Source organism: Corvus cornix, chromosome 5 (genome assembly GCF_000738735.6).
Source record: "Corvus cornix cornix isolate S_Up_H32 chromosome 5, ASM73873v5, whole genome shotgun sequence".
In the NCBI taxonomy this organism is placed as follows: Eukaryota; Metazoa; Chordata; class Aves; order Passeriformes; family Corvidae; genus Corvus; species Corvus cornix.
The window spans coordinates 17,785,393-17,812,625 of NC_046335.1; the positions used below are offsets into that span (position 1 = coordinate 17,785,393).

Consider the following 27,233-nt stretch of genomic DNA (forward strand, 5'->3'; position numbering starts at 1 on the left):
TTGTGGTAAATATGCCCTTTCTGACCCAGCCAAAATACTATTACCTAATGAGTACTTTTTTCCTTCCCCAACAACATGACAATTCCATATACTGTGCCATGGCTCACAGTTGCTTGTGTTAGTAATAAAGATGTGAGGAGTTGAGCAGAGATTTTTTAATAAATATTCTTCAGGACATATAACAGACCAAGGTGGAGCAATATAGAGAAATGAACTCTGGAAAAAGAGAAAAAGAAGGGAATGAATATAAGGACTAGTGAAATGGAGGCAGAAGAAAAAGGAAGAATAGAAACTTAAGGCTTCATATTGGATGGACTTGCACAGCATAACACTGAACATTTTTCTTTGTTAAATATAATGTTTAGATACACTTGACTGAACCAGCAAATGGGAGAAGCTGATGTGTACTACTGTAGACAGCTCTCAAGGCTCACTGTTGGGCCTTTTGTTTTTTGCTCCTGGGTCTGATGACTGACAGCTTGCTGGAGCTCATGGCAGAGGCTGAAAGGACCATAGTGGCTCACGCCAGCCTCATGGGAACTCAGGGCACAGTGGCCAGCTCCATTCCCAAACTTCCTTTTCTTTTGTTTAAGAAACAGATTTAAACTAGGGGGGTTTTTATGCTTTTCCATAAAGTCTGCCTGAACGGACCAAAATCGCCACCTAGTGAGGACAGTCTCTCAGCTCACTCATTTTACACAAGTCTTTTGGAAATACAACTGAGATACTTGTAATATTCCACTGCATTTAATTTTGAGTGATAATGATAATACTGTGCAAGAAAAAAACCCAAGAATTTAAGGAAAAATGTATTTGTTGAAGTGACAGGAACACAGGCATTTTCCATAAAATAATATGTATCCAAGCACAGGTGTTCCTACCATCTCTCACTGCAATCATTGAGGTGCTTACTTTAATGTCTTCAGAATGTATTTACAGGAATCTTGAGTGAAGAGCCAGATTTAATGCACTGGGGATCTTATGCCTCCTGCATAGGTAGTGCTTCAAAAGGTTTCTGAGTTCTTGATCCTGGTTTCTCTGAATGAATTGCTCAAAATAAACAAACTGCCTAATTGGCTAAAACCCAAAGAAGTACCCAGAAGTGGTTTCACTTGTAGTATGTCTGTAATGAATTGAAGTGAATGCACAACAAAGAAAAGATAAACCTATATGTACGACGTTAGCAAGTTTTTGAATCCAATCAGCTAAATCCATTTTGCAGGTTCCTTTTGCTTGATCTGAGTAGTCAAGACACTTTTCTGTTATTTCCACCACGACACAACATATGTAAGTTGTTTCCTGTCACAATGAAGAAATAAACTGACTATTTAGGTTTAAAAAAATGCATAGCAAATCACTCTTAAGATTTTATTTAAAAAACAACTACAGTTAAACATACTATATTTTAGATTATTTTTTTCCTGTCCTACATTTCGTCTTTTAAAATTAACATTGTAAAGACTGTGCAGTTATGAACATAAAACACAAGAAAAAGCAAGGGAAAATACACATGAACCTCCAAATACAAGAGCTGTGACTTTCAGATAACCGCATGAAAGAATTCTGAAGAAATCAGGAGTATAAACAACAGTGAGACAGGAAGAATCAGTGGGTGTTTCCCTCAGATAAAGTTATTTTCCTTGACTTGCCTTGATAGAGATAGAGTTATGGTGCTTACTGCTGATGAATTTTTCTAGATCTTTTTGAAACTGTGTATGTCAGGCTTATATAAAATCAAATATTGAATCTACTAGCAGTGTACTAGGGATCAAAAAAACTCCAGGATTTTTTTCCTCTTCAAACAGGTCTAATTTTAAATGCTAAATGCTACTGCCTAAATTTATTTCCTGCTTTCCACAGAAGTAAATCATCCTCTAAGTGTGAACACTAAACTTTGTGATGAAATGTGCTACTCAAACAGAGCACAGGGAATTTTCAGAGCTGCAGAATTCAATGCAAAGTTACATGTGGAGTCACAGGTAATACACAGTACACCTCACAATACACTGTAGTATCTTACTCCTTCTGTTATGTTAAGACGTCTGAGTGATACATGAAAGGGGTTGAGACACTGCATTGTGAACCAACAGCCATCAGAAGGGGAAGGAAGACTGGCACTGATCACATCAAAACAGGTGTCCAAGAAATTACATCCTGTATTTCACACGTTTCTGGCACAAGCTCTGTAACAAATGTGACTGCAGCATTGTTTCCCTGTACAACATCTCAGTATGAAGCTTTTTCCTAGGTTGGTTGTGCTCCACAGAACCTATATTAGGTTCACATACACTGGGCTGCCAGACAATGACATGCTTGCTCTCTGCATGCCAGGAAGGAGAGCTCGCTTCTGTTTGCATGGGGTTACCATGAATACATCAGCAGTCCTCAGTAATTTGACCTTTTCTGTTTTTTTTTTTTCCTGCTGCAATACATTCTGAAAAGGAGCAGAAACTTTGGTTTACTGTGGATTATTTATTGTTGCACTGCATGAGGATAAGCAAAGAAGATAGTGAAGCCATGTGTTTATGCTCTCATTCTGAGAATACAATGAATCTCAGGAATTGCTTCATAGATATTTGGCAGAGTTAAGAGTTCCTTTTTTCCTCTAAGAATTAGTGCTTTTTACCTTCCTTCTTTTTTCAAAGTCCTTGAGTCTCCTGTGGTGAAAAGATAACTCAGAAGATGTATTAGCATAAGCCAGACTACTTGTTCAGACACAGGAGACCTGGTGCCTCAAATTAGGATACTCACCTCAGTCTCACCAGTTCATTTCATTTAAGGATGTGAGCCTAAGGATGTGAGTCTAAGGAATTCCTGATTTACAGGATCAACAGCATTTTCCTCACAGTGTTTCCTCACACATATAATCAAGTATGTGAAACAGAACACGTGTATGGATCTCTCCTTTAGACTGTAGCTTTCTGGAATTAGTACTTGTTGGGACATCTGGTAAGGTAGCAGCTATCAGATGAAGGAAACTGAGGTGAAAATTTCTTCAATAGTTCAATATATCCCTGAGATATGACTAGGATTGAGATGCAAAAACCTCCATGCTAAAATGCTAGAAATTGGAAATAAGACTGTTCCTGGGTGTAGTTCTTCATGTGTGGTCAGAAAAACAGCCATTACTTTCTTCCCCTGTTGTTAAAAGGGAGGAAGATTTTTAAACAGGGAGAAATGACAGGCAAGGCCAAGATTCTACAAGAAATCAAAACAGAACTGCAGCTGGTATGAAATATAGCACAAATTTAGGGATATTAGGACCATCTCTTGCAAAAAGCTTGTGCAAGTCATTGTTTATGTTAAATGAACTTCAGTAAGTCATTTGAAAGGCAATGTGCCACAACAAAATGCTCTGAAGAATCATCATAGAATCATAGAATGGCTTGCCTGGAAGGGACCTCAAAGATCATCTAGTTCCAACCCCCCTGCCATGGGCAGGGACAGTTTCCACCAGACCAGGTTGCTCCAAGCCCATCCAACCTGGCCTTGAACACCTCCAGGGATGGGGCATCCACCACTTCTTTGGACAACCTGTGCCAGTGCCTCACCACCCTCACGGCAAAGAGTTTCTTCCCAATATCTAATCTAAACCTACTCTCTCTCTGTTTCAAGCCTTTCCCCCTCGTCCTATCTCTACATCTCTTGTAGAAAGTCCCTCTCCATTTTTCTCACAGGCTCCCTTCACGTACTGGAAGGCCACAATTAGGTTGGCCTTAAGCCTTTTCTTTGCCAGGCTGAACATAGCCAAATCTCTCAGCCTTGCTTCATAGGAGATCTTCTCCATCCCTCTGATCATCTTGAAGACCCTCCTCTGGACTCACTCCAACAGGTCCATGTCCTTCCTGTGCTGGGGACTCCAGAGCTGGATGCAGCACTGCAGGTGGGGCCTCATCAGAGTAGACCAGAGGGGCAGGATCCCCTCCCTCACCCTGCTGCCCACACTGTTTTGGATGCAGGATAGGATTGGCCTTCTGGGCTGTAAGTGCACACTGCAGGGTCACGTCCAGCCTCTCATCCACTGGCAACCCCAGGAAGGTTATATGGGTTTGGACACTAGTACACTGTCTGGGTGTGCTTTTACCCAATCTGTCATCAACTCTGTTTTTCATCCAGCAACAGATCTTGACTTTACCAAGAAAATAAAACAAAAGAAAAGAATATTTTATCCCCGTATTGAACCTGTAGCAGTTGCTATAGAAATAACATTTCTCAAAATGCTAAATTTATAGTAACAGCTACCTTTGCTCTGGAGACATCATCTTTTATTTTTTCAATTTCTCTCACACCCTGTTAAAAGAAGCTCTGAGTCAGTGCTCCCATCACCAAAATATTAAAAGTTAATTTTGAAAACAGAACAAAAAAGGGATTGACCTATTTTCCCATGGTTTTTTGCACCTCCCACTGTTTAAGCATTTCCATGCCACATTAGTGATGATGTGTGCACTCTGATATTCAGTGAGAGATGCTATAGGACACACACTCTGCTGTACAGGGGCTGGATGCAGGCTGTAGGTGATAAACTGCTGACAATGCCTCTGAGTTGGCAGATACAAGAATCTGACTCTGTCTTGTCCAGCATCTTTGTAATTCACCTGGATCAGACTTTTTGCATATCATTTGATGCAGTCTCTTCCTTAATGTTTTCTGTTTGGTTTTTGTTGTTGTTGTTGGGGTTTTTTCTTCTTTTTTATTGTTTGGGTTTGTTTCTCTTTTCTGAAGTCCCAGTCCAGAACATACTTTATGACTTTCTAGGATATTAAAGGATTTAGGTGAAATAGCTTGGTTACCTTTAACTCATAGCTGAACAGCCAAAACGTCCCTGTGTCAGCTTAGGCTAGCAATTTGTTAGTAACACAGCCATTGTGGTGCAGCAATAAAGGAAAAACCTTTATGAAAAACACATGCACAATGTGTTTTGCTCTTTCCTCTTATCAGAGCTAGAGCATCACTTACCAGATGCTGCCTTGGATCAGCCCCGTCAGGGACCCTGCAGGTACAGAGGAGTTGGTGGCCTTGGGCAGGGTCAAGCTGCCATCTAGCAGGGCTTGGGGACCAGCAGGAGCTGCTGTCTGAGGCAGAAGGAGAGCCCTGGCAACTGGCAGCAGTGGCCTTTGGGTGCAGCAGCTGCCCCTGCCTCCTCTGAACTCAGAGCCGTGCTTCGCTTTCCTTCCCTGCAGCCTTGTTCTGGGCAAGCTGATTTTTTGTTGCTGTGGTCCTGCTAGTCCCAAGCACTCATACTCTCACTCATGTTCTCTCTCTCTCTGCTGTATGGAGGTGGGACCAAATGAATAGTTTGGTTTTTTCCCACCTTAGAAAGTAGAGAACTAGACTTGATGATGACACTGATGAAACTGGTAGTTACTATGGGAATCGGCACATGACTAAACTATGGCCCACTGCTTCCTTCTCTACTGGCATTTAATCAAGAGTGGAGACTTGTCACTAGATTTATCAGAATGATTTCAGTGGCGTCATTCTGTGTGAATGGAAACAGGACATGGAATATATTAACTTAATAACTCAAATTCATACTTTGTCATTTTCAGTGGTTCTGCAGTTAGATGTGTTAAACACCAAAAAAACCCCCAAAACCAAAAAACTACAGGCTAGGAATGTGTCTCTGTCAGCCTATAACCTTGTGAGTCAGGTCTGGCCACACTGACGTTAATAAAGTGAAGCTTATCTGTAGCTACATCAGAACAGAATAATGATCTGCAGGGATGCAGATTGTGGCTGATAGTTAGAGTAGATGATCTTAATGCTATTTTCCAACCTTAATGATTCTAAGATTCTGAAAAGAAACAGATTAAATGATGTCTGGAATTCCACCAGCTGGGTCACCACAGTTCACTGAAAATCCCTCAACTTAGGAAGCTGGGCTATATATTTGCTGGACTTTTGGCAGACAGATTCTGTTTTAAGAGAACTATTGATAGACAAATTCACTCCTGCTGCTATTAAGCTGACAGCAGTATTCTTTGGCACTGACATTTCATACCCTGTGGATCCTAATTAAATTACCATCACAGCCCTTTTAATTATCCATATTCTTGTTATATTGATTTGAAGTGAGATAGGAACTATGGTGACTCACTGAGACCATATTCTAATGTCTGTAGGCATTGCCTGTGAGGAAAATGGAATTTGAATACATGCCATTCTACTTGCCATTAAATAGACATGTGAATGTCATAAACTCATTTGTGTAAGGAATGTCATTGCTTTGGGAAGAATTCCTGTGGATTTGCATTGGAACAGTTGGCCAGACCTGCTCTTGTGCCTTGCTGAGATGCCATGGGACTGTGGCTTTTCAGTGACGATGCTGCCCAGGCTGCCTGGCTGTCACCCTCAGCTCCTCGCTCACTGCCCCTTGCAGAGCTGCTGGCTCTCACTGCTCCCTGACACAGAGGTTAAATTTGACTCAGTTTTGTTGCTTACCTTCAGTTTTCATTATTCTTTAAATTAATTCTTAAATTCTTTAAATTAAAAGCTGAAATAGAATTAACTTTCCAACCTTTATGGTGTGTGAAAGATTTAAAAATGAACCACTGAGTTCTTTTTTCCATGAAGTTACAGTGAAGTTTGGTTCTGCTTTTATTTCAATGCTGCTGTGAAATTCCACATTCTATTGCAAAATGCATAGGTCAGCACTGGAAAAAATTCATGGTGAAGTAACTTGCACTTCTGCTTGCATAATTCTTCCTTCATAATATATAAGAAGGAACTACAGAAAAAAAAATCAGAAACACAAAGCCACATCAAAACAAAATCCAGTAAATGAAAACAAAAAAGAGAAGGGAATGTAATTTTCTAGAGAGGATGGCAACAGCCAGAATAGTGACTACCCAGAGGATCACAGGACAATTGGGGTTTGAAGGGACCTCAGGAAATCTCAAGTCCAACCTTCTGCTAAAGGGATGGTCAGCTACAAGGCCAGATGTTGCTCAAGCTTTGTTGAGTTGGGTTTTAAAAACCGCTGAGGATGGAGCACACAGAACATCTTGGTGCAACCTGCTCCGCTGCTTGTCAGTTCTTCATAGCTCAGAACTTCTTCCGTAAGTCAGCCCTGACCCTTCTTGCTTCAAGTTATACACATGATTTCTTGTCCCTCCTTGTCCCGGTTTCAGCTCAGGTAGAGTTAATTTCCTTTCAGTAGCTGTTACGTTGCTGTGTTTTGAATTCAGAGTGAGAATGGTGTTGATAACACACTGATGTGTTTTGGTTTTGTTAAGGCATGTTTATCCTAAGTAAAGGACTTTTTTCTTGTCTCATGCTCTGCCAGTGAGGATGTTTGCAAAAGAAACGGGAGGGGGCATATCTGGGACAGGTGACCTGAACTGGCCAATGTGATATTCCACACAATAGAATGTCATGCCCAGTATATAATCTGGGGGAAGTTACCCAGAAGGGTGGCTGATCTGGGTTTAGGAAGTGGGCATTGGTCAGTGGGTGGTGAGCAAGTGTGTTGTGCGTCACGTGGTTTTTTCCCTTATTATTATCATTATCATTATTATTATAATTTACCATTATTACTACATTTTAAATTTATTTTTGATTATAAACCTGTTCTTATTTCAACCTACAAGTTTTACTTTGATTCTCCTCTCCATTTCACCTGTCTGTGCGGGGACAGAAGGGGGTTGAGCAAGTGGCTGCATGGTGCTTAATTTCCAGCCAGGCTTAAACCACATCACTCCTGCTATGAGCTCTTGTGAACAGCTTGGCTCCATCTTCTCAATACTCTCTTTGCAGGATTGCAAAGCTGCCATTAGGTCCCCCAAAGTCTTCTCTTCTCGAGGCTGAACAAGCCCAGCTTCCACAGCCTAGCAAGTTCCCATTTCAGAAAGTGAAATTAACGGAAAGTACAGACACACACAGCAACTCATGAAAACAGTTAAAACGTTCTTTGCAATGGAGAAATTTTTAATTTACACACAGAGGGATATTCTCATAAGAAATATCTTATTACTTGTGACCACTTTATGCACATCCTCCATACATAATGTCAGACCTAAAAGGGTGCTGAAAAGTGCTGGTCAAAATCTTTCCACAACACAAATTTGCTGGAGGGAGATTTTTTTTTTTTTGATGGAAAGAAAAATTCTTTCCCCATGCAATCAAAAAACCACCATAACCAAATATTTTTCCTGGGAATTGAGCAAAAGTAAAAAAGGTTGTGAGAGGAGAAAAAAGAGACTTTCCATGTTTTAACTCTTTTCAGAGGGCCAGGTGTCTGGATGGGACAGGGAACTAGGGAGCCAGGCAGCTGTTTCTGGGGCCTGCATATGAACAGGTCCCTGGATTAACAGCTGCACTTCTGATCTGTGCTAACATCAACTCTTTCAAAATGTGGGTACTTTTGCTTCTATTCTTACTGTTTTTTTGTACATTCATGTTCAAACACCTGGTTTGTCAGTATTTCTGCCTGGCTTGTTGTTTAATTTTTTAAAACTGGCAGATTGAGAGCCCTGGAACCTCTAGCTGAGGCCTCCATGTGCAGTTAAGTAAATGGATGCAAACCTTGCTCTGTTGAGTCTGAAAATGGAACCACACTCCAGATTTCAGTCATATAAGCAACTCTAAAGGCTGGCCCTTTATGCTGTGGAGATGTGAAACCTCACCTTTCTATCCCTCTCTTCCACCCCTGCATGTATCATGAAAAGTTTCATCCAAGTTAAAACACTGGTGGCTAGAATTTTCTTCTCTATAGGCACTTGAAGTAATGAATCTTCAACTGTCTGAAACCCACTACTGGTACTGTAATGAAAATGCATGACATGCAGTTATACATTAGAACATACATTTTGCAAAGAGAACAAAAGCTTAAGGGCAGGTTAATACCTGTACACAAAAAGTAAACAATTTTAAGAAGTGTCTGATCTCAGGTGTATGCTGAAGAAGAATTTGAGCCTTTAATGAAACACAGGAACCATCATAGCAGCATAAATTACACCACAAAATTATAGAGAAATTTACCACACTCCCTCTGTCTGCTCCTTTGCCAATCAGGACAAAGAGGACTTCAGCCTTCTTCCAGCTAAGTATATTGCAGCAGGCTGGCTAGCAAGCTGCAACAGGAGACAGTTCTGTGGGGGATCCTCAGTAATTCCGTCAGCATGTCACAGCCATCCTTCTTGACTATGTGTTTCGTTGTTGTCATTGATTTATATACCATACCTGATTGAAAGATATGTGTTGATGCTCCATTGATTACATTGACCCTATATGGCTCCAGCTACTGGTTTCACTTAGATTAGTATGTCTGACTTTTGGGGCATTTCCTAGGTACAGACTGGAGAAGAATTTTTCTTTCTTTTTCTTTTAGGTTGTCCAATTTTCCTTTGCATGTGCTCATTCAGGAATTTTTGACAGTCTGTGTTACACTGGAAGTTCTGTAGGTGATCAGTGCAGTGCTTTTTGTAGCAGAACTACATAGAGCATGTTCTTTCACTTGGTCTTCCTCACATTTTCGCAGGCACAAGCAATATCTGAGCAAATTCACTATCTCTGTTCGTGCAGTTTCACTCACAAAGCAGTACAGAATGGGATCCGCAATGCAATTCAAACTTGTTAAGGCCTGTGTGATTCTGTAAACCTTATACATCAACAACAAAAGGTGTGGGTCAGACATGGAAGGTTCTTTGATGCTGCGAATAAGCAATACAACATGATAAGGAGTGAAGCAAACAATGAAACTAACTGTGATGTTCAGAATAAGTTTCCTCACTTTTTTCTTTTCTTCATCTACTGTGGCTTGGTTATACCTCACTACTTGGTAAATTCTGTGGTAGCAAAATATGATGATTATCAAAGGGACCAAATACCCTGAGCATATCCGGAATAAATTTATGTTTGCCTGCCACCTTTCCAGGGGGTAATTATCATAGCATAATGTATGATTAGTGAAATTGCAAGGATCATTGAATACTTCTTTTTTCACCAATATGACTGAATTAAAGATGCTTTCCAGAAGCCAAACAATTATGCTGACAATCAATGAAAATCTTCTTGTGCGCACGTACTGGAACTTCAAGGGGTGAACTAATGCCAGGTACCTGTCAATAGAGATGCAAGCAAGGAATGCGGTGCTGGTGTAGAAATTCATATACATAAGGAAGGCAAAAATCTGACAAAGCAAGGCAGAGAGCCTCCAGTCATCTCCATGCCAGGCATAATCAATCCACAGAGGCAGGATCAAAGAGTACAAAAGGTCAGCCAGGGACAGGCTAAAGATGTAGACTGCTAACTCATTCTTCTTCCTCACCTGAATGCAAGATGCATAGAGGGATATGCAGTTGATGGGAATACTGATCATCATCACAATGCTGTACACAAAGGGAAACAAATATTTATCCAGGGTGTGATCATCATGGCACTCAGTGTTGTTGTTCATTGTCCCCCCCAGTAGTATCCTTGAGATAATTCCAGCCTGGGTGCAATAAAATCCCCTGTGTAGTCTGATGGGTTGTCATCTGTTAGTTCTTCAGGATGTGGTTGACAAGATTCCAGCCTTCTGTTACCAAAAAGGAAAAATGTCAGCTATAACATTTCTGTTTGTTTGTATGGGATTCTTGGTGTGTGTCTTTTTTTTTTTTTAGAAGAAAGAAACTGTAGGACATCAGAGGATGTAAACACTCCTGGAGTTAGGAATGCATAGGAAGAGGAACCCAAAATCTAATGTGGTCAAGGCCAGTTAGATGGAAGCTTTACAGCAGAAGCAGGATGAGTAGTTAAGACACTTCTTCGGGGGGGGGGGGGGGGGGGGTTGTCCTGCAATCCTGGGTCTCTCTTTTGGGAAGTTAAAGGAGATCAGAAAGTGGACCACAAATAAAATAATAGATGTGCACTTTCTATTATTCTGGTTAGCATGGTTTTGGGAATATGAATATGGTAGATTTCTTATCACAAATAACCTCCTCCCCTCTAAGGCAATGGAGAGACAAGGATAGAAATACAGGGATTCAGGTACTGCTGGATGTTGGTATCTCCTCAGAAGAGGAAAATCTGTGTCTGGTATGTTTCACTATTGCAAATCATTCTTGGCTTCTTTGCATCCTCACATATCCCTGCTTCTTCTCTCCTCCTTTGTATGTGATCCCACAAGAACTTGCCATCAACCGAGCTGTCCCAGCAACACTTACTGCATGTACCAGAAACCCTCATGTGAAACCTGGCAGTCTATTGGGTTCCTGCACGCACATGACAATCTGCTGGGTGTCCCTTTGAATGTATGAGGTGGAGACTCTGAGTACAATTTTTCATTTACACTTCTTCCCTCTAAAAATTGTGGCTGCGATGCATGAGCTTATAAAGTCATTAGCAATTAAACTTTTCTTAGTCACTTCCAGGACTGTGGTTATCAACAGCTTCAATATGAAAATATCAGTAAAATGGCAGCCCTGACTTAAGCAGTGAGACTGGAGGAGTTGCATGCGTGAGCCTTAGAAGCACATAGAAGAGCTGACCTTCCAGTAAGAAAGGGTGTACAACTGTAGTTGTGAGACAGATGGTACTCACTGACTGTATCACCGCTCTGACACTCAGCAGCTCCCTTCTCTAAAGACCCAATTGTTACATTCAGGAAATACGAGAATGGAAAATACTGGTTGCAGTCCAGTTATACTGCCAAATATACTAACTGCTTGAAAGACTTCTGTGATAACTTGTCTGTGCTTTGAGCCTGGACTGCCAGCAGAGCAGGTAAAGAGGCTGAAGAACGCGTAGGCTGCATGATAGCACCTCTATAACTGTCCCCACATGGGAAAGAACTTCAATGGAATACAACTCCTGTGCAGAAACTTTTCCATGTGGTAAGAAAAATTTAGCCTTTTATGGGTTTGATGTGTTTCTGGGTTTATCAGAAAACCCAAACAGGATTATTGCCTGTGTTGAGAGGTTATTATATGGATCTCTTGTCCATAAAAATGCCCCTTTCATGATTATTCCTAAAAAAAGGGAACAATGACAAAACTAGCCAGAAAGCAAATATTCAATTTTACCTGCCACTGCTTTATTTGATCAAGTTTCCTACCTTATCAGCTAGAGCTAAACTCATTCACAAGCTTGAAAGTAATGGAAAATTCTTGAGGACTTGGTGGTTTGGTCCATTGAGGAACTTCACCAACATGATGACTAATTTTAAAAAAATGCAGCGTCTATATTTAACACAAACATAAGATGTCTGCATTTCAGCTTGGTTTCGTAAAACCACACAGTAAATAGGGCATGGTAAGCTTACCAGTATAGATAAGTATCACAAAATAAATATCTAGCTCTAGAAATTAGATCCCAGGGTTTTGTGACCCACTTCTCACCAAAAAGAAATCAAATGTGTGCAGACAGACCAGATGAATCAAAGATAAAATACCTACCTCTTCTCCTAATCACACTTTAGCATCTCTTTATGACAGGTCTCTTCCTGTCTACAAGCGAAATATGCCCTTTCAGAAGCATGTATTAAATGCAGCAAGTGTATGAGGCAGTGTTTGCCAGTCTCATGACGGAGAAACTGGAATTCCTTCTCCCTCCCCCATAAACTCTTTCTCTTTTGTTCGTTAACTTGTATTACAGACTCACCATCCTTATAAGCTCCCAGCTTCTCTCGTGTTACTCACAACAGCTTCTTTTGTATCCACTCACAGACCAACATGTCAATTTCCTCATGACACCTGTTTTTCTTCAGCTTTCTCATTTTAGCTCATTGTTTCTAAGAGTTTTGCGGCGTTGATCTCACTGATCATAAGGTAAAACACTTGTCCTTATATTGCTGTTGTCTGAATAAACCACGTTCTTTGGGGCAAGACTTTGCCCTTCTGCCATCTGCCTTAAGGAACTAATATCTGAAGGTATAATTGGCTAATGGCAAGCTGGGACACTAAACATGAAATTCAAAGACGTGAGCTGAGACCACATGAAATTTGTCACCTCAGAACATTTGTTCTGCCCTTCATATTCACAGGTCACTGTACCCCATTTCTTCTTAACCAGTATGTTCATTAGTTCCTATGAACACAGCCCTGGAGGCTGTGTAGCACTCCCCAGGTAATCCATGTCCGAACTTTGATGACACATGGATGGTACTTACATGAGGACATGCTTTCAGTGATGGTAATAATGAGAAGTGTGTCTTTCTGGCATGTATTGATGACCTATACTAAAGTGTGTCAAAGAGCCAGCAAAGGAAGCTTACCACAATGCATGCTGCAGTTTCTTGCACAGAAATATAAAAGCAGAAAGCACTACTTTGCCCTGCTTACAACACATTTCACTCAGATTGCGCAGGGCCTTAATTCAGAGCAGGTAGTCCATATCACACCTTCTTGCTGAGTTTTCTGATAATTAGGACTTTGTAATGCAGGATGATTTTTCTTACCTGAGTGCATGATCTGAAGCATTCCCAGGTTTTCTCTCCAATACTGAGCACACTTGCTGGTTTTGCCTAGGAGGATGGTATTGCCTTACAGCTATCCTAAAAACAATATTTGATCATTTTCCCCAATGATTGTTATTTTTTTTTTAACTATCAAGGAATTTCAGTTTAATGATACAGTCTAATGGTTTGACTTTCATGGTCCAAACCTACTGTGACTAATTCCATATACTTGTGATTTATTTTATAGAATTGTTTTGGTATCAGATGTTTCAAATAAAAAAATTAAAATTATTAACATTAATTTTTTCTTTTAGACACATTATTCAATTATTATCATAGTTCCTGCCTCTGTGATTTTGCTACAGAAAACCCACTGTACAAGAATTCTGAAGAGTCAGTAAGACATAAAATTTAGACAAATGAACTAGCAAATGTTATGCTTCAAGTAGTTTATGCAAACAAACCTGTAAAAGAACCTTGTGAGGGTTTCTAGGGAAAAGTAGTCATTATATACTTTATTTGTATCAATGCATTTCTACAGCATCTTCTTCAGGTTCAAAGAGAGCTTCATGTGGTCTTTCCATCTATGACATTTTGAAATTCACAAAGTGTAAAGTTAAAACTTTCATAAGCATAAATAAAAAAGGATATTCCATACTCTTATCTGTAAACAACTTTGTAAGGGGAGAAAGGAACAATGCTGTGTGAGCTAGTGCAGTAGCTGCTGTACTGGTGGTACTGTATATCAATCGTAAGATGGAAAGACAGATGGTTTTCCTTTTTGTCTTCAAGGAATTTCAACAAAGTAGATTGCTTTGTGTTCTCAAAATAAGTTCCATTGCCAAGATGATTCCTTCGAGTACAAGGGACATTCCATAGCCAATTCTTTTTATCTAATGAGCAGATCTCAAAACTTAATTCTGAAAAACTTCACAGTTTAGGAGAGTTGAAATACACCTTTCAGAAACATGGCCTTTTTTGCTTAAAATTAACAGCATTTTTCCTCATGCAACATTAAAGTTTACCCACAGGTCTCCATGAGTAGAGACTCAAACAGGTCTAAAAGAGCTCAGCCTTTTTAACTTGGACTGCTTCATTGAGCATAAACATTGAGTTAATATGAGCAAATACAAAAAAAACTCCAACATGTTTTTTAGGATGTAGGCCATGCAGGCAAGTATTACTTTGCTATATCATTATGTGCATCATGTTTTCCTCTATGCATACAGAAAGATGTACAAAATATTTTCATATACATGATACCTGGCATTCCAAGAAGCTACTTTTACCAGAGCTTATTTTTCTGCTAAGTTTTAAGCATTCTGCATATTCATATAAATAGCACTGGGTATCTTGTTAGTGTCGGAAAATACTGAAGAACACTAATAGAAGAGTTACTGGAACCTTTGGGGAGGCCTGAGGCACTTTTTGCAGTGATGGGACAGCTCAGAATGTTGAAAATTCACCCCCAAATACAGTTCTTCTCCATCTTCCCCCCTTTCATAATCAACAGTATTTTGATTGTGGCAATGCCATTAGAGCAAACAATGAATCAAGCTTTCTTTGCCAATCCTAGGTATGTCTTTCCTAATTCGATCTTTTGATGTCTTTTGCCTTAGTCTCACGTTTTGGTTGTGCTGGGACTGAAATAATCCTTCTCCCAAAGCAATCTTTTCCAGCCCCTTTTGTGTCCCTTCTTTCTATTGTCTGATGTCAGCATCCCATTAGGGACAGCTAGGTTGAAACCTGTCCCAGAATGTAGCTGTGTCCCTGGCTCCTTGGATCCTGAGCACTTACCTTGGCAGCCACGTGTCCCCGTGCAGCGGTTCCTGTTATGCCATTTGCAGTGTAACCCGTGTCTGCTTCTAAGAAAAGTGTCTGCTTCTACTTGATCAGATACAGAAACAGGAAGCTGCTCTTAGATAAACAGGCAGCAGTTCACACATCTCTTGGTTTTGCTTCCTTTTTTTTTTTCTTCTTTCCCCAATTCCTTGTTTATCTAAGCTTGTCCATGAGAAAAAAGATAATATAATTACAAAGATAATGAACAAAGGATGGAAGCAACCTTGGTAGGTATAGGAATACTTTTAGAGACTTTATAGAAGTTTAATTTAAAATATTGCCTAATTATATGAGCGTAGTATATTTACACCCCTTATCTAGGAGACATTACATTCTGCAGAGAAACCACCCAGAGAAATAAAATGCTGTTTTATTTGTGTTTAACTGTATAAGTTCAAAACATGTATGTTTTTTGTTGACTGAAGGACCTCACTTGCTTTTCCCTACAAGTTTATCACAGAATCAAAAAGAATCCACCTAAGAAGAGCACAAAAATGTATCACGACTTTAGTAGTTTGTAGAAAAACAATTAAGTATTTTCAGAACTTATGAGAAGTTTGTGAATAGTTCTAGTTAACAAAGGATAACAGTATGTTATGCACTGTGACAGGTTACATATTAATGTATTTTTATATAAACTGAATCTGAGGTTGGATGTTGTTTTCATAGGAGTGATTCTTTGAACAGACAATTCTTTCAATTAGACAGGTGAGCACAGTTCTCCTCTCCCCCCGTGATCAAAATAATTTATTGCGTGTATTTTCTTCTAAATTGTTTGAAACAATATAATTCTGCTTTAAGAAAGTGGGTACAATTTCACTTGAAACGCCCATTTGTTGGGTAACACCAAAACTGTCCATTTTGACGATTCAGATGCTGAGGAGAAATGAAACAAAAAAAATTCAAATGTTCTAAAATAGGGTCATACTGACTTTCTTGAGAATACCAGGCAGCTCTGTAATATTTAACCACTGGATGCACAGATTTGGTTCCTTTTTTTTCAGTCAGAGCATGACTTTTTCATCCACAGTTTTTTACTGATCTGACTGTTACATGAAGCCTAAATTATCAACTACTTGTGGCCATTCTCAAACTGTTGTAAGAGCCCCTTCCAGTTTGGTAAATGGAAGACCACTTGCTTACACAAATCTCTAAAATAAATTTCAGTCACACTCTCATTTTTATTGAGACAAAATTCATTAGACAAAGACTTGTTTCATCACTTTCCACATGCCTATTCCTAACAAGAATACCAAATAAGAACAGTGTCACGTTTGCTGGTTCTGCTGCTATTTTGTTGAGCATTCCTACAATTTGCTGAAGAAAAAACGGTTATCATTATTAGAAACAGAGAAACATTATTGAAACATTTCTACAGTTCTTTGCTGTGACAATACAAGGACTGAAGATCAACGGAAGCAAGAGAGGAGACAATGCCTCTCATGCATTCTCGAAGAAAAGCTGTATGTAAAAATAAATTCTTAACTGTGCCCACATGCAACAATTTAATTTCTCATGTAAGCAGCACAATTTTCCACAGGTTTTTTGAGATCTGGACATACACAGTATCTCAGATCAGTCATCTTGGAACAGGTGTTCTTAGTGTTCGCTGTGATTAATCAACTATCAATAAAAAAATTAAAAAAAAAGACCTCAAATAGAAAAGTATTAACAGTGGAAAACAATCTTATCTAGAAAAGAAGCAGAGTAAGTCCTTAGTAAGTTTATTGGCTAAATTCGGGCATACAAAGGGGTCATGAATAAAAGTGTAAAGAAAAAAAGGTTCAACACAAGGTCAAGATTCTTATTGCAGAATAAAAGTTCACAGAGTCACAGTAAAATATCCTTTTCCTTCCACCAAAACAGATTGTGAGAATGTTTTTCTGTACCAACTGAAAAGGGTGGGCACTCAGCACATCACAGGATTGCAAATATGGGTTTTGAAAACTGACAATTTTAGGATCTTATCAGTGAATAAGAGACTGAATTTCACAGCTGAAGCCTTTTACATGGAATAAATTGATGCATTAATCAATGAAACTATAAAAATGAATAAATTAATAATTCATGATTGTTTTGCAAACCTTCCAGGTGTGCAAAACCGTACAGTCTGCTGGAATGAATGTGAAATAGGACCAGGAGCATAATTCTGCCTCTGGCACTGACTCACTGTAGCCCTGAGGAAGTCACTCTGTCCTTCTGCATGTCATAATGGTATCATATAGCTCATTTGGGTGTGAGCAGGTTCATTAGTTAATGCTTGATATTGCTGTAAAGTGCAAAATGTTTTGTGAGTGCTTGGTATTGCTATTTAAAAAGAAATAAACAGGAAACGTCAGTCAGGTAATGTCATCACTGAGACATTAGATCAATGACAAGAGTGCCGAGGCTCGAATAACAGCATTCTTCATGTTTAGAAACGTGCAAAACCTGAGCTTTTTCACAGCTCTTACTCGACGCAGGACATCAGCCACTGCATCGCCTCATGCTTCATTCCACCTTTAGGCACATGAAGCATCTCCTCTATGAAATACTGAGGTCAATAGAAAAGACAGTTCCCCATTATGAATTTTTATAGGATAATCAAGCTGATCGCCGATCTCCAGGTTACTTTTCCTCCGAGCCGAATGCTTGCATGAGGCGGAGTCTGAGGGAATACCCCGGCAGACCTCACGGAAATTTTTGGCGTGCGGCTCAGCTGCTCACATTTTGATGCGGCTGCCCTACAGCGTACCCCTGAAGGCGTGAACAGGCTCGTTCCGCCAATCATAACTTAAACCCCATTTTCAGCATCCCTCTCTGGTGACCTGCTGACGCAGCTGCGGATCTAACTGGCGACCACTGGGATTTCCCGAGAAGGGAGCGGGGCTGCCAGCAACCTCTGCGGGGCAGGGCCTCTGCGGGCCTGGCGCGGGGCCCGGGGCCGCTCCCAGCCTCTGCCCCTGCGGCGATCAAAGGTCCTTCTCAAGGGGCGCTGGAATGTGCTCCTTCAAAGCGCCGCTTTGTGCCGACTCGTCAGGGGATTTGGAGGCAGCCTGAGAGCGGCGCAAACCCAGGACACTGGCTGCGAGGTGCAGGGAGGGCCTGGGAACGACGCACTAGGAAACGCCGTTCCTCGCCCGGGACAAGTATCAGAGGCCCCAAAAAGGAGAGGCAGAGGCCCCGAAAAAGAGAGTCGGGTTGACTCAGCCCCTACGCGCGGCTGCTCACGCTACACTGAACGCCATTCCTGTCGCGCTCGCACACAAACCCCTCCTCGCCTCACAGCCATGCAGCTTTCCCACACCCAGGCTGGCCCCGCCATAGCTTCGGTCGCTGCTCAGTGCCCAACTCCGGCATGGCGGCACACGCCGCAGCGGCCTGCCTTGCCCTTTCTCAAAATGGCAACTGCTGCCTTCAGCCGGGCGGGGCTGCCCGTAAAGGCTGAGAGCTTTCCGGACCCCTCCTTTCCCTTGAGCAAGATGGCGGCGCCGGGCGCACCGCCCCGCCCCGGGGCGGGCAGGCGGCGCGCTCACGTGCCGCGGGTTGCCGGGCAGTGCGGAGGCGCGGCAGGGTCAGGGCGGCCGCAGGACGCGGCGGGAGCGGAGCTGGACCGGGATGGGCTGCGCGGCTCTGCTCTGGGGCACGATCCTGCTTGGCTGTAGCTGCGGCCCGGGGCCCCCCAGGGTCGGTGCCGCTCCGCTCTTGGCGGCCACCTACGTGCTGGACGATGCCGACGGGCCTGGGCAGGGAGTTCGACGGGATCGGGGCTGTCAGCGGCGGCGGGGTGAGCGGCTCCTCCAGCGCTGCGATGCTGGTATCCTCCTCGGCGCGGCAAGGGACGCCTGGGCTGGGCGTCCCGGCAGTGGGAGCCTGTGGTAGCTTCGGCGGAGCCTGGGCCGGGGGTGTCGCGGAGCGGAGCCCTGAGGACTGACGGGGAGTGGGGACACCCACAACGATGTGAGCGGGGGCTCGCGGGCGAGGCCTGGAGGCGCTGAGGGGGAGCGGTGCGGCCAGTGGTTCGGCTGCGGGGGTGATGGAGCCGGGCTCCGCTTTGCGCCAGCCCTCCGGCCGCGCCTGTGCAGTGGCTTTTCGGGGTGCCATGTCCTGGATGCCGGTGGAAGGAGAGCTAAGCCAGGGTGGGTTTTTATGTAGAGGGTCTTAATAGTCCCTGCGTTTTGAAATGCTGGACGAGCCACAGCCGCTCGTTGTCTTTCCTGTGGTCCAGGCAGCAGAGCCGTGAGATTCCCGGAGCTTTTAACCACTCTTCGACCTGCTGAGATGCTTGCTTTGGCCTCCTTCCTCTGTGCCCGCGAGCTCCCCTTGCTTTTGGTGTATGGTGAGCCAAAGCAGGGAGAGTTGAGTGAGAAATAGTGCTGGGTTGGAGCTGCCTTTTGCTTGTCCTAAGGCCGTGTGATCTCTTTCTCTGTTCTCTGGACTCTGTTTGCAGTAAATTCCGGGTAACTGGAGTACAAGGCAGTTGCAACCTGTGAAACCAGAAATGCACAGCTGAAGGCTTAGAAACGAGTTTATGCAGAGGCTTAGCTGAGTTCCAGGTGCTATAATTATTTTTGTGAAAATTATTAGCTCTGTGAAAGGCCTAGCCTGAAAAGCTGGGATGTAGTTAAATCTTTGAAAGTTGTGTTTTCATATTGTCATGTTTTCTGTCCATTTTAGGCCACATCTAGACTCCTGGTGAACTACCAAGAACCTTATCGCTCCCAGATTTTAGATTACCTGTTCAAGGTAAGGTTGGTTTCACTGCTACAATAATGTTTAATTTCATGCAGAATTTCTTAGTGTGTAATGTTGGAACTCCTGTAGTATATTCAGTGCTACTTGAAAGTAGACAAAAATCTCATCTTCTAAAGCATCGACTTTAATGTTGATTGTTATCAGAACCTTAAATTTTAGGTGTTGTTTTTGACAACCAGGATTTTGTTCAGGGCTGTCCCTTCATATTGTTAAGAAAATTCCTTTCATGTTGTCACAATATGTTTTGAAAATATGTTTTTGAAAATGTATTTAACCATGTATTTGATCATTCATGTGGGCTAAATGAGAAGTTGTTTCTGTGGCTAAAGTGGAGGGTTTAGCTGTTCATAGTGATTGAAGTAAGGGGGTCTAACATAGCATAAAAATGTGCAGACTGCACGTTTGTAACAGCATATCTATTCCAAACTAGTTTCAAGTACAGCTGCAGTGACTCTAGAAGGTGTAGGAATGTCATTGGTTTGTAAGCTGTGTTAGTTAGCAAGTGTAACCCGTGGAGTTACCCAACTTAATATATGGTAAGATTATTGCACTGGACATTAATAGCTTGTTTTGCTTTTGGCACTGTAAATTACTCTGCTGGAAGAGGATGTCATGTCACTTTCAAGTAATGTAATCCAGATGGCTGGAGGGGAATAATTTACCATGCAGTTTAAAGAATTAATTTTCAAGGTAGAGTAAGGCATAATGTGTGCCTGGGGAATCAAACCTGATGGTTTTTTTGAGACTACAGCTGTGTGTTACTAATATGAGTGTTCTGAATAGGCATGTGGTAAAAGAAAATCTAGCTGAGAGATCATGATTTTCAAAGAGTTTTTGATGTGTTCTTTTACCAAAACCTCTTAAACTGTCATATCTGGGAGTGGTATACCTTGCCTCATTCTCTTTATCTTTTAGTGTCAGTCAACTTTCATGATGGGAATGGGAGAACAAATGTGTTAGAAGTTTAAAAAATGTCAAAAAGAGAAATGGTAAATTGGACATATTTACTTTGCTGTTAAAAGCAAACAAAAATCCCAAACTTGTAAGCCAAAAGACATGTCATCTATGCAGCATTTTTTAAAAATCAAATTGTGTTCTTATGTCTTAAAACATTTTTTTAGATACCAATATTATGCTAGGGTAATTCCATGGAGGAGGGCAGCTTATTAGTGGTTATTAAAATAATGATTAATTGTAACTTCTGGCTTGAGTAACTCTTAAGCCACTAATGGCTGGAAGAAGTAGAATCACCTGTATGAACTTGAGTTTTATATTTGGCTCCACCAGTCATATGCCAGGGGAGGGGGATAGTGGACTAGACAATTGTTTTCCAGTGTGGTGGGTTCTTGCCTATCTGCCTGTAGTTAACAGATTATTTATGACCTCTTTCACATGAACAGGGTAACCCTTTACAACAAATAATAAATTATTTACAAAAATACCAGCTTAAATAATTTGATTTTAAAAGAAAACAAATTTGACTTCTAATAACATTAAAATACTGCTGTGTTCCTCATATATTCTGTGTTCTACTTTAATAGTGCTTTAGTATTTTTTGAGCATAACCTATTTAAAATCTGCACTGTTGTGGAGAAGGGTTGTCAATGGTGCAAGAGTCAATGAAACTGTTTAAAGATCAGTGTGCTATTTATCCTGCTGGATTTTCTTGAAAATGTATATAATCTCTCATTACATCTGTATGGGTGTTTAAAAAAGTAAGAATATTACATTTTCAGCATGCTCAGAATTGTACACTTACCTCATTCTTCTTATTAACAGCAGGACTCTGTCTGTTTTTTGTCTCTTTTTTTTTCCCCTAGCCAAATTTTGGTGCTTCTTTACATATTCTCAAGGTAGAGATTGGAGGTGATGCACAGTCAACAGGTATGGATTTTGCATGAACAGCATTTAATTTCTTGTTTCAGTGATGCTGTAAGTAACATGTGCTGCACAGGGAGCTGAGGCATGGAGACAGTTGTACCGAAATTGCAAAAAAGCATAATGGCTGCTAACTTGTACAAGAGAGATTTACACCAACATTCTAGAAGCAGCTCTCATATCATATGGTTAATAGGTTGCATTCTAGAGCAAATGAGTTCTTTTTTTTCCCCCTGTCGAAGGTTTCTGAATTGCAGAGCATTTCCCCCAACACCAGTTTTGCAATACTAGGTAGTTTATTTCTTAAAAGCACGAAATGCGAGAACGTCTGATCAGAAGCAGTTACATTTCTTTGGTTTAATTAGCTGCAACATTTCACTGGAGTGCCATTGGCTGGCAGTGGGCAGTATTTTTTTTCTTCCTGGGAAGAGTTGCAAATGAAAATGTCTTGATGTAACTTGCCTAGCCTACCTACTACTACATTTACATACAGGAGCAACTATTTAGTAACTGTTTGTGACCAAAAGCTGAGAAGCAGAGACTACAGGTGGTATGGTAGTGTTGGTTTTTTTTGGTTTTTTTTTTTGTATTATTCTCAGATCTGGCTACATCAGGAATAGACTTAAAACCAGTCACAGTTAATAAATAAAGAGCATAGAATCTGGTGTTTTGGCCTTATACATGTATATATGTGTATATGTTTGTATGTATATATGTTTGTGTATATATGCTTGTATGTATATATATATTTGTATATATGCATTTTTATCTCGTGATGTCTGTGTTTTTTATCATTAGATACTGTTTTTCATTCTTGGGTTTACTTCACAAAAGTTAACATGCTGAAAAGTATTACACTGGGTTTAAGAGCTTGGTAATGAATTGCTGGTTGGGGGGGAATGGAGTCATCTTTAGGCATGCACAGACCTCCTCTTCAGACACTCTTACTGCTGGCTAAGGGGAATGTCACATACTTGTGTGATGGCTTTCCAGGTTTTGAAAGGAGAGCAATAAGGTGCATGTATCTCAATGCACTAGACTGCAGCTCATCTTCTGGCCTCCGTGGTGTGATCAGGAATTAATCTGAAATGTAATGTGAAGCCTAAATACGGAATCCTATTGTTCTATGTCCCTGACAAACTTACATATAGGCGTGTGTTAGTAAGGTAGAAAAATCAATCCTATTTTCTGTGATGAAATATGCTGTTTCAGCAGGCTTCATTTAAAACAAAGTCTCATTAGAAGAGGTCTCCGCATATAATTTAACGTAAGTTGCGTAATTGTTGAAGTCATGTACGCAAGTTATTACTTGACTTTTGTGTGTAATGACTTCCTATGCAACACTGATTCTTTTGCACCTTTTTAGTTTGTTTACCTTTGCCTGAGGAGATTCAATACATAGCATTCAATTCCAAAACCTTTTCTTGCAGTCACAGAACACCATGAAAGTTATAAAGTAGATATTTTACTGTAAAAAAAACAGACCAACCCAACCTCTTTCCTGTAATTGAAAAAAATCGTGGTGGTTCCTTTCTTTTCTCTCCCTGGACTTGCCTTGCACAAAAGAAACAAACTATAACCTTCTTTTGTTTGTTTTGTGGTTTAGAGATAACTTGCTTGTATAATTATTTTTTTTCCTCTTAATCTTAATGCTGTAACTTTCCTAGTGGTTGTTAAGATCAAGAGATGAGACAATAGTGAATATAGATTTAGTGTTATCATTATTAGGGATAAAAAATGCCTAATAGTTAACCACATCTGATGTTAAAAGCAGGCAAAGACCCTTCAAAATAAAAATATGAAAGTCATGCTAAATTAATATGCTAAGAACGAAGGGTGGCAAATCTTGCATTTACCTCTCACTATTCCTTTTGCTTTGAAATAAATACCAAAGAATTTGTGAACCATGTTGGAGATATGTGCTTGCATACTATGGCAATGAACAATGCAGCAAACCTTATGGTGTGTAACAGCTTATGACACACAAGATAATTGTGAGCTACCTGTCTCTTTCCTTCCTAGATGGTACTGAACCCTCCCATATGCACTATGAAAATGATGAGAACTACTTCCGGGGCTATGAATGGTGGCTGATGAAAGAAGCTAAAAAGAGGAACCCCAAAATTAAACTGATTGGTAAAGTGCTTTAAAGCTTTTAGATTTAAATGCCTTTTTATTTCCCTGAGTTTTTATTTCCTATCTGACCCTTAATTAACATTTTAAAGGGGAGCTGTTTTGATGTTGCAGTAGACAAAGTAGAATCTCCAATATTTGTTAAGCTTGTCTTGATGCTTACCATTTTTTACCTTGTTACAGTAGCACAACATCCTGATCTTGTGCTACTGTAACAAGAAGCACAGGATAAAAAATCTCTAATAATTTGCTTATATTAAGTAACTGTAGTGCTTTTAGTGTATCGCAACAATGAACGAATGATTTATCGTGAGAGATGAATTTCTGAATAATTGAGTAAAAAAATCAGGAGGGATAAAGTTACTGCAAATATAAATATGTAAATCTTATACACAGTTCTTTTGATTATATGTTCTTATTAAAAACCAGTCACCCACCCCTTCTCCACTATAGTGGTTCATGTCTTCTGATTTGTTCTACATGTGTAGTTGAGTTGTAAGAGGAGTTTCCTGTCTTCCTGTTTGGATTGTGAGTTGTGTGTGTGCTGTGGCAAAAAGAATGTGGAACCCTAGGTTGTATTTTTGTATTTTGGAAATACAAAATGTATTTCACATGAAACAAGGTAAGAAATCTGTTGGTTAAAAGGTGTCTAATTCCCCCATCTTCCAGGGGGCTTTACCATATCCAGCCACAAAGCAAGGCTTGGTGCAGGATTTGCCAGTCAGATTCTGTTAAGCCTATTATTTATGACTAATTACGATTATTAATAATATCTCTCTTCCCTCAGATCAAGCTCTCAACAAAGGAAGGAGGGTTTACTTTTAAATTAGCCTATGGTATCTTATACAAGATGGCTGGAAACGTAGCAGCATCTGGTTAGATTAATTTTTCTCATTTACTGCAAGATCGAGTGAACAGCTGAGACTTGGAAATGCTTTTTCATGATCCTAGTCTTCCTTCTTCTGTTATAATCAGATCATCGTGTCTTCTGAAATTCATATTCAGGCGATAAACAATTTTTTATGTTCTGTATTTATATTGTATATATGACCCTTTGTCTTCAGCTTTGTAAATTTTTATCCTAAAATCTTTGGATTTTTAAACCTATTAGAGCTAATACCATAAAATTGACAGATTGTATGTAGTCAGTTTTTCTCTAGTAATGAATGCTTCCTAGCTCATAAAAAAAAAAAGCAGATATTAATTGCTTGATCATAATTTGTATTAGAGCATACTCTGCAGTTAGATAAATTATGTTTCATTGTCTTCACCGGAACCAAGCAAGTTTGAAGTGCATAGCTGCTCCTTCATTTTAGGTAGAGCAAATTACAGCTTGCTAAATGGCAGAATTTTCAGAAAGGCTGAAAATCACTTCAGCAGTCCAGAACTTACTGAATAATGTAGGCCAGCCACTTAACTTATTCATTTGTTTTTCTTCTCTCTTTCCAGGATTACCTTGGGCATTTCCAGGATGGATAGGGAAGGGTGAAAACTGGCCCTATGACTATCCAGATATCACTGCTTACTATATTGTTTCTTGGATATTAGGAGCAAAACAGTATCATGATTTGGACATTGATTATATTGGGGTCAGTAAAGCAAAATCTCCTGTATATTTTAAGTATATTTTATCTATCTTCACTCCTAAGATCTTGGTCTTGCCTCTCTTTGTTGGTGACTGGAGGAAGCAGAGGAGGGTGTCAAGACAAATTTATATTTTTTTGTAATTGCAGTTTTGGCTGGTGCTGTTGCCAGGGGAAAGGCAGTAGTTGTGTTACTTTACAGTCTTCCTGAAATGATGGCTGTTAAAGCAGAACCAGTGTCAAATGGTTTCTACCTTCCCAATTCTAGGAAAAAGCTACCAAAAAATTTGAGAGTTCTAAAATATTTTCCTTTTTTGCCTTGTTTGTTCTGCTTGCGTTTCAGCAGTTACCAGATAACAAAAAGCATCAGTTAACACAGTTTGTGAGAGTCAGCTAACATGACTAAGCATAAAATATGGTTATTATTTTGCAGAGGAGTAATCCTCTACAACTTCTTCCATTTTTTCCTGCATTATTTATAGTAGATAAAGGTGCATGTTTTACAGTACAACTACTGTATTGTGCTATTGTGCAATATATGAAAGTAGTGAATGAAAGTCTGTGATAAAATGTCATAATTTGGAGATGAGAGAGAGAAGCAGACAGTCTGAAAAAAACCTTCAAGTTAATTATTTGATCAAGAAAGTGTGTCTAGGATTCCTCTAAAACCAATCCTATACTTACTGGACACTTATTTTGGACTCTTGAGTGTTTTGATACAAGAAGTTTAACTGCAGAAAAGCTGAAAATCACTTCAGCAGTCCAGAACAAAGCTTCTAAAACTGTGGTTCCCATCCCTCAGAAGTCTGACCTTTCTTCTGTAATGTGGGAAGGTGTATCTCACCTGTATCTCCTCTGGAATGCATCCTGCTTGATGTTGCTGGCTTACTTCATTTGGGTCTGTCTTGCACTGTGGGTAACATAGTGATACTTCAGCAATTCAGTTGTGGGGACAGGGAGAACAATTGCTGTTACATTTTTCTCTGCCCTATGCCCTTGGAGTAGAAGGTAAATTCTGCACTTCATGTGTTTGAGTAATGTTCACTTCTGTGTTGTTACTTCACAGTGATTGGCCTTCTAAATACTCTCCTAAGAAAAGGGAATTTCTGCTTCTCCAGGCAGTGTGGTGATATTGCATATTGTGTGATTTCTTTGTGGGTATAATGTGAAATACAGGAAATCAGTGAGAGGTTTGTGAAGGCTCAGAAACTGTCAAAACAATGTTAATGGTGTTATAATAGTACATGGCTAGCCTTTACCACTCCTTTTGCTGTAAGTACGTGTTCTGTATCACTATTTGCTTTATGATAGATGAGCTTTTCAGTAAGTAATGTTTAGATTGGCTCATTTCTGAAGTGACATGTTAACATTTATAGAAAAATGTAGAAATATCAAAATCAATTGTACTTACCCCATCTGCAGGAAAGTGTCTGCTTGTACATCATTGGGTAATCTATACCTTTAGAGGTGAGTCACAGTGTTCATATTGTGGTTAGAAAAAAAAGAAAGAAACAAGGTTTCTTGCCTATGTGTTTTATGGGCCAGGGGGTTTGGTAGAAAGGAAGACCAGTGTTCCTGCTTTTGAATTTTGAGCTCCTTCCATGAAAGATGGAGTTTTACAAATTAGCACATTTTATATCTGTTTACTTAAAATCTGCTGGACCTCTTTTGTGTTCAAGCTTGGATGT

General features: G+C 40.3%; 2 protein-coding genes across 5 annotated transcripts in view; one reads left to right on the forward strand and one right to left on the reverse strand.

Moving 5' to 3' along the window:
* Nucleotides 1-7,905: 7,905 nt before the first annotated feature.
* GPR65 (G protein-coupled receptor 65) lies at nucleotides 7,906-15,256 on the reverse strand. Of its 4 annotated transcripts, none has more exons than XM_020584055.2 (3): nucleotides 15,173-15,254; nucleotides 13,376-13,471; nucleotides 7,906-10,516 (listed from the first exon to the last, which is right to left on the reverse strand). In XM_020584055.2, the coding sequence occupies exon 3, from the start codon at nucleotides 10,394-10,396 to the stop codon at nucleotides 9,359-9,361; it is 1,038 nt and encodes a 345-aa protein (XP_020439644.1). In that variant the 5' UTR covers nucleotides 10,397-10,516; nucleotides 13,376-13,471; nucleotides 15,173-15,254; the 3' UTR covers nucleotides 7,906-9,358. The 4 variants fall into 4 exon arrangements, with proteins under 4 accessions (XP_020439644.1, XP_019135888.1, XP_010392117.1 ...); XM_019280343.3 differs by having other exon boundaries at nucleotides 13,376-13,441; nucleotides 15,173-15,233; XM_010393815.4 differs by lacking the exon at nucleotides 13,376-13,471 and having other exon boundaries at nucleotides 15,173-15,256.
* Nucleotides 15,257-18,554: 3,298 nt separating this feature from the next.
* The window catches only part of GALC (galactosylceramidase), a 33,039-nt gene continuing 24,360 nt past the window's right edge, over nucleotides 18,555-27,233 (forward strand). Inside the window, 8 exon segments of the mRNA XM_039552461.1 lie at nucleotides 18,555-18,640; nucleotides 18,642-18,806; nucleotides 18,808-18,934; nucleotides 18,936-18,983; nucleotides 19,874-19,942; nucleotides 21,772-21,835; nucleotides 23,852-23,965; nucleotides 25,412-25,551. Of these exon segments, the coding sequence (XP_039408395.1) occupies nucleotides 18,555-18,640; nucleotides 18,642-18,806; nucleotides 18,808-18,934; nucleotides 18,936-18,983; nucleotides 19,874-19,942; nucleotides 21,772-21,835; nucleotides 23,852-23,965; nucleotides 25,412-25,551 (813 nt within the window).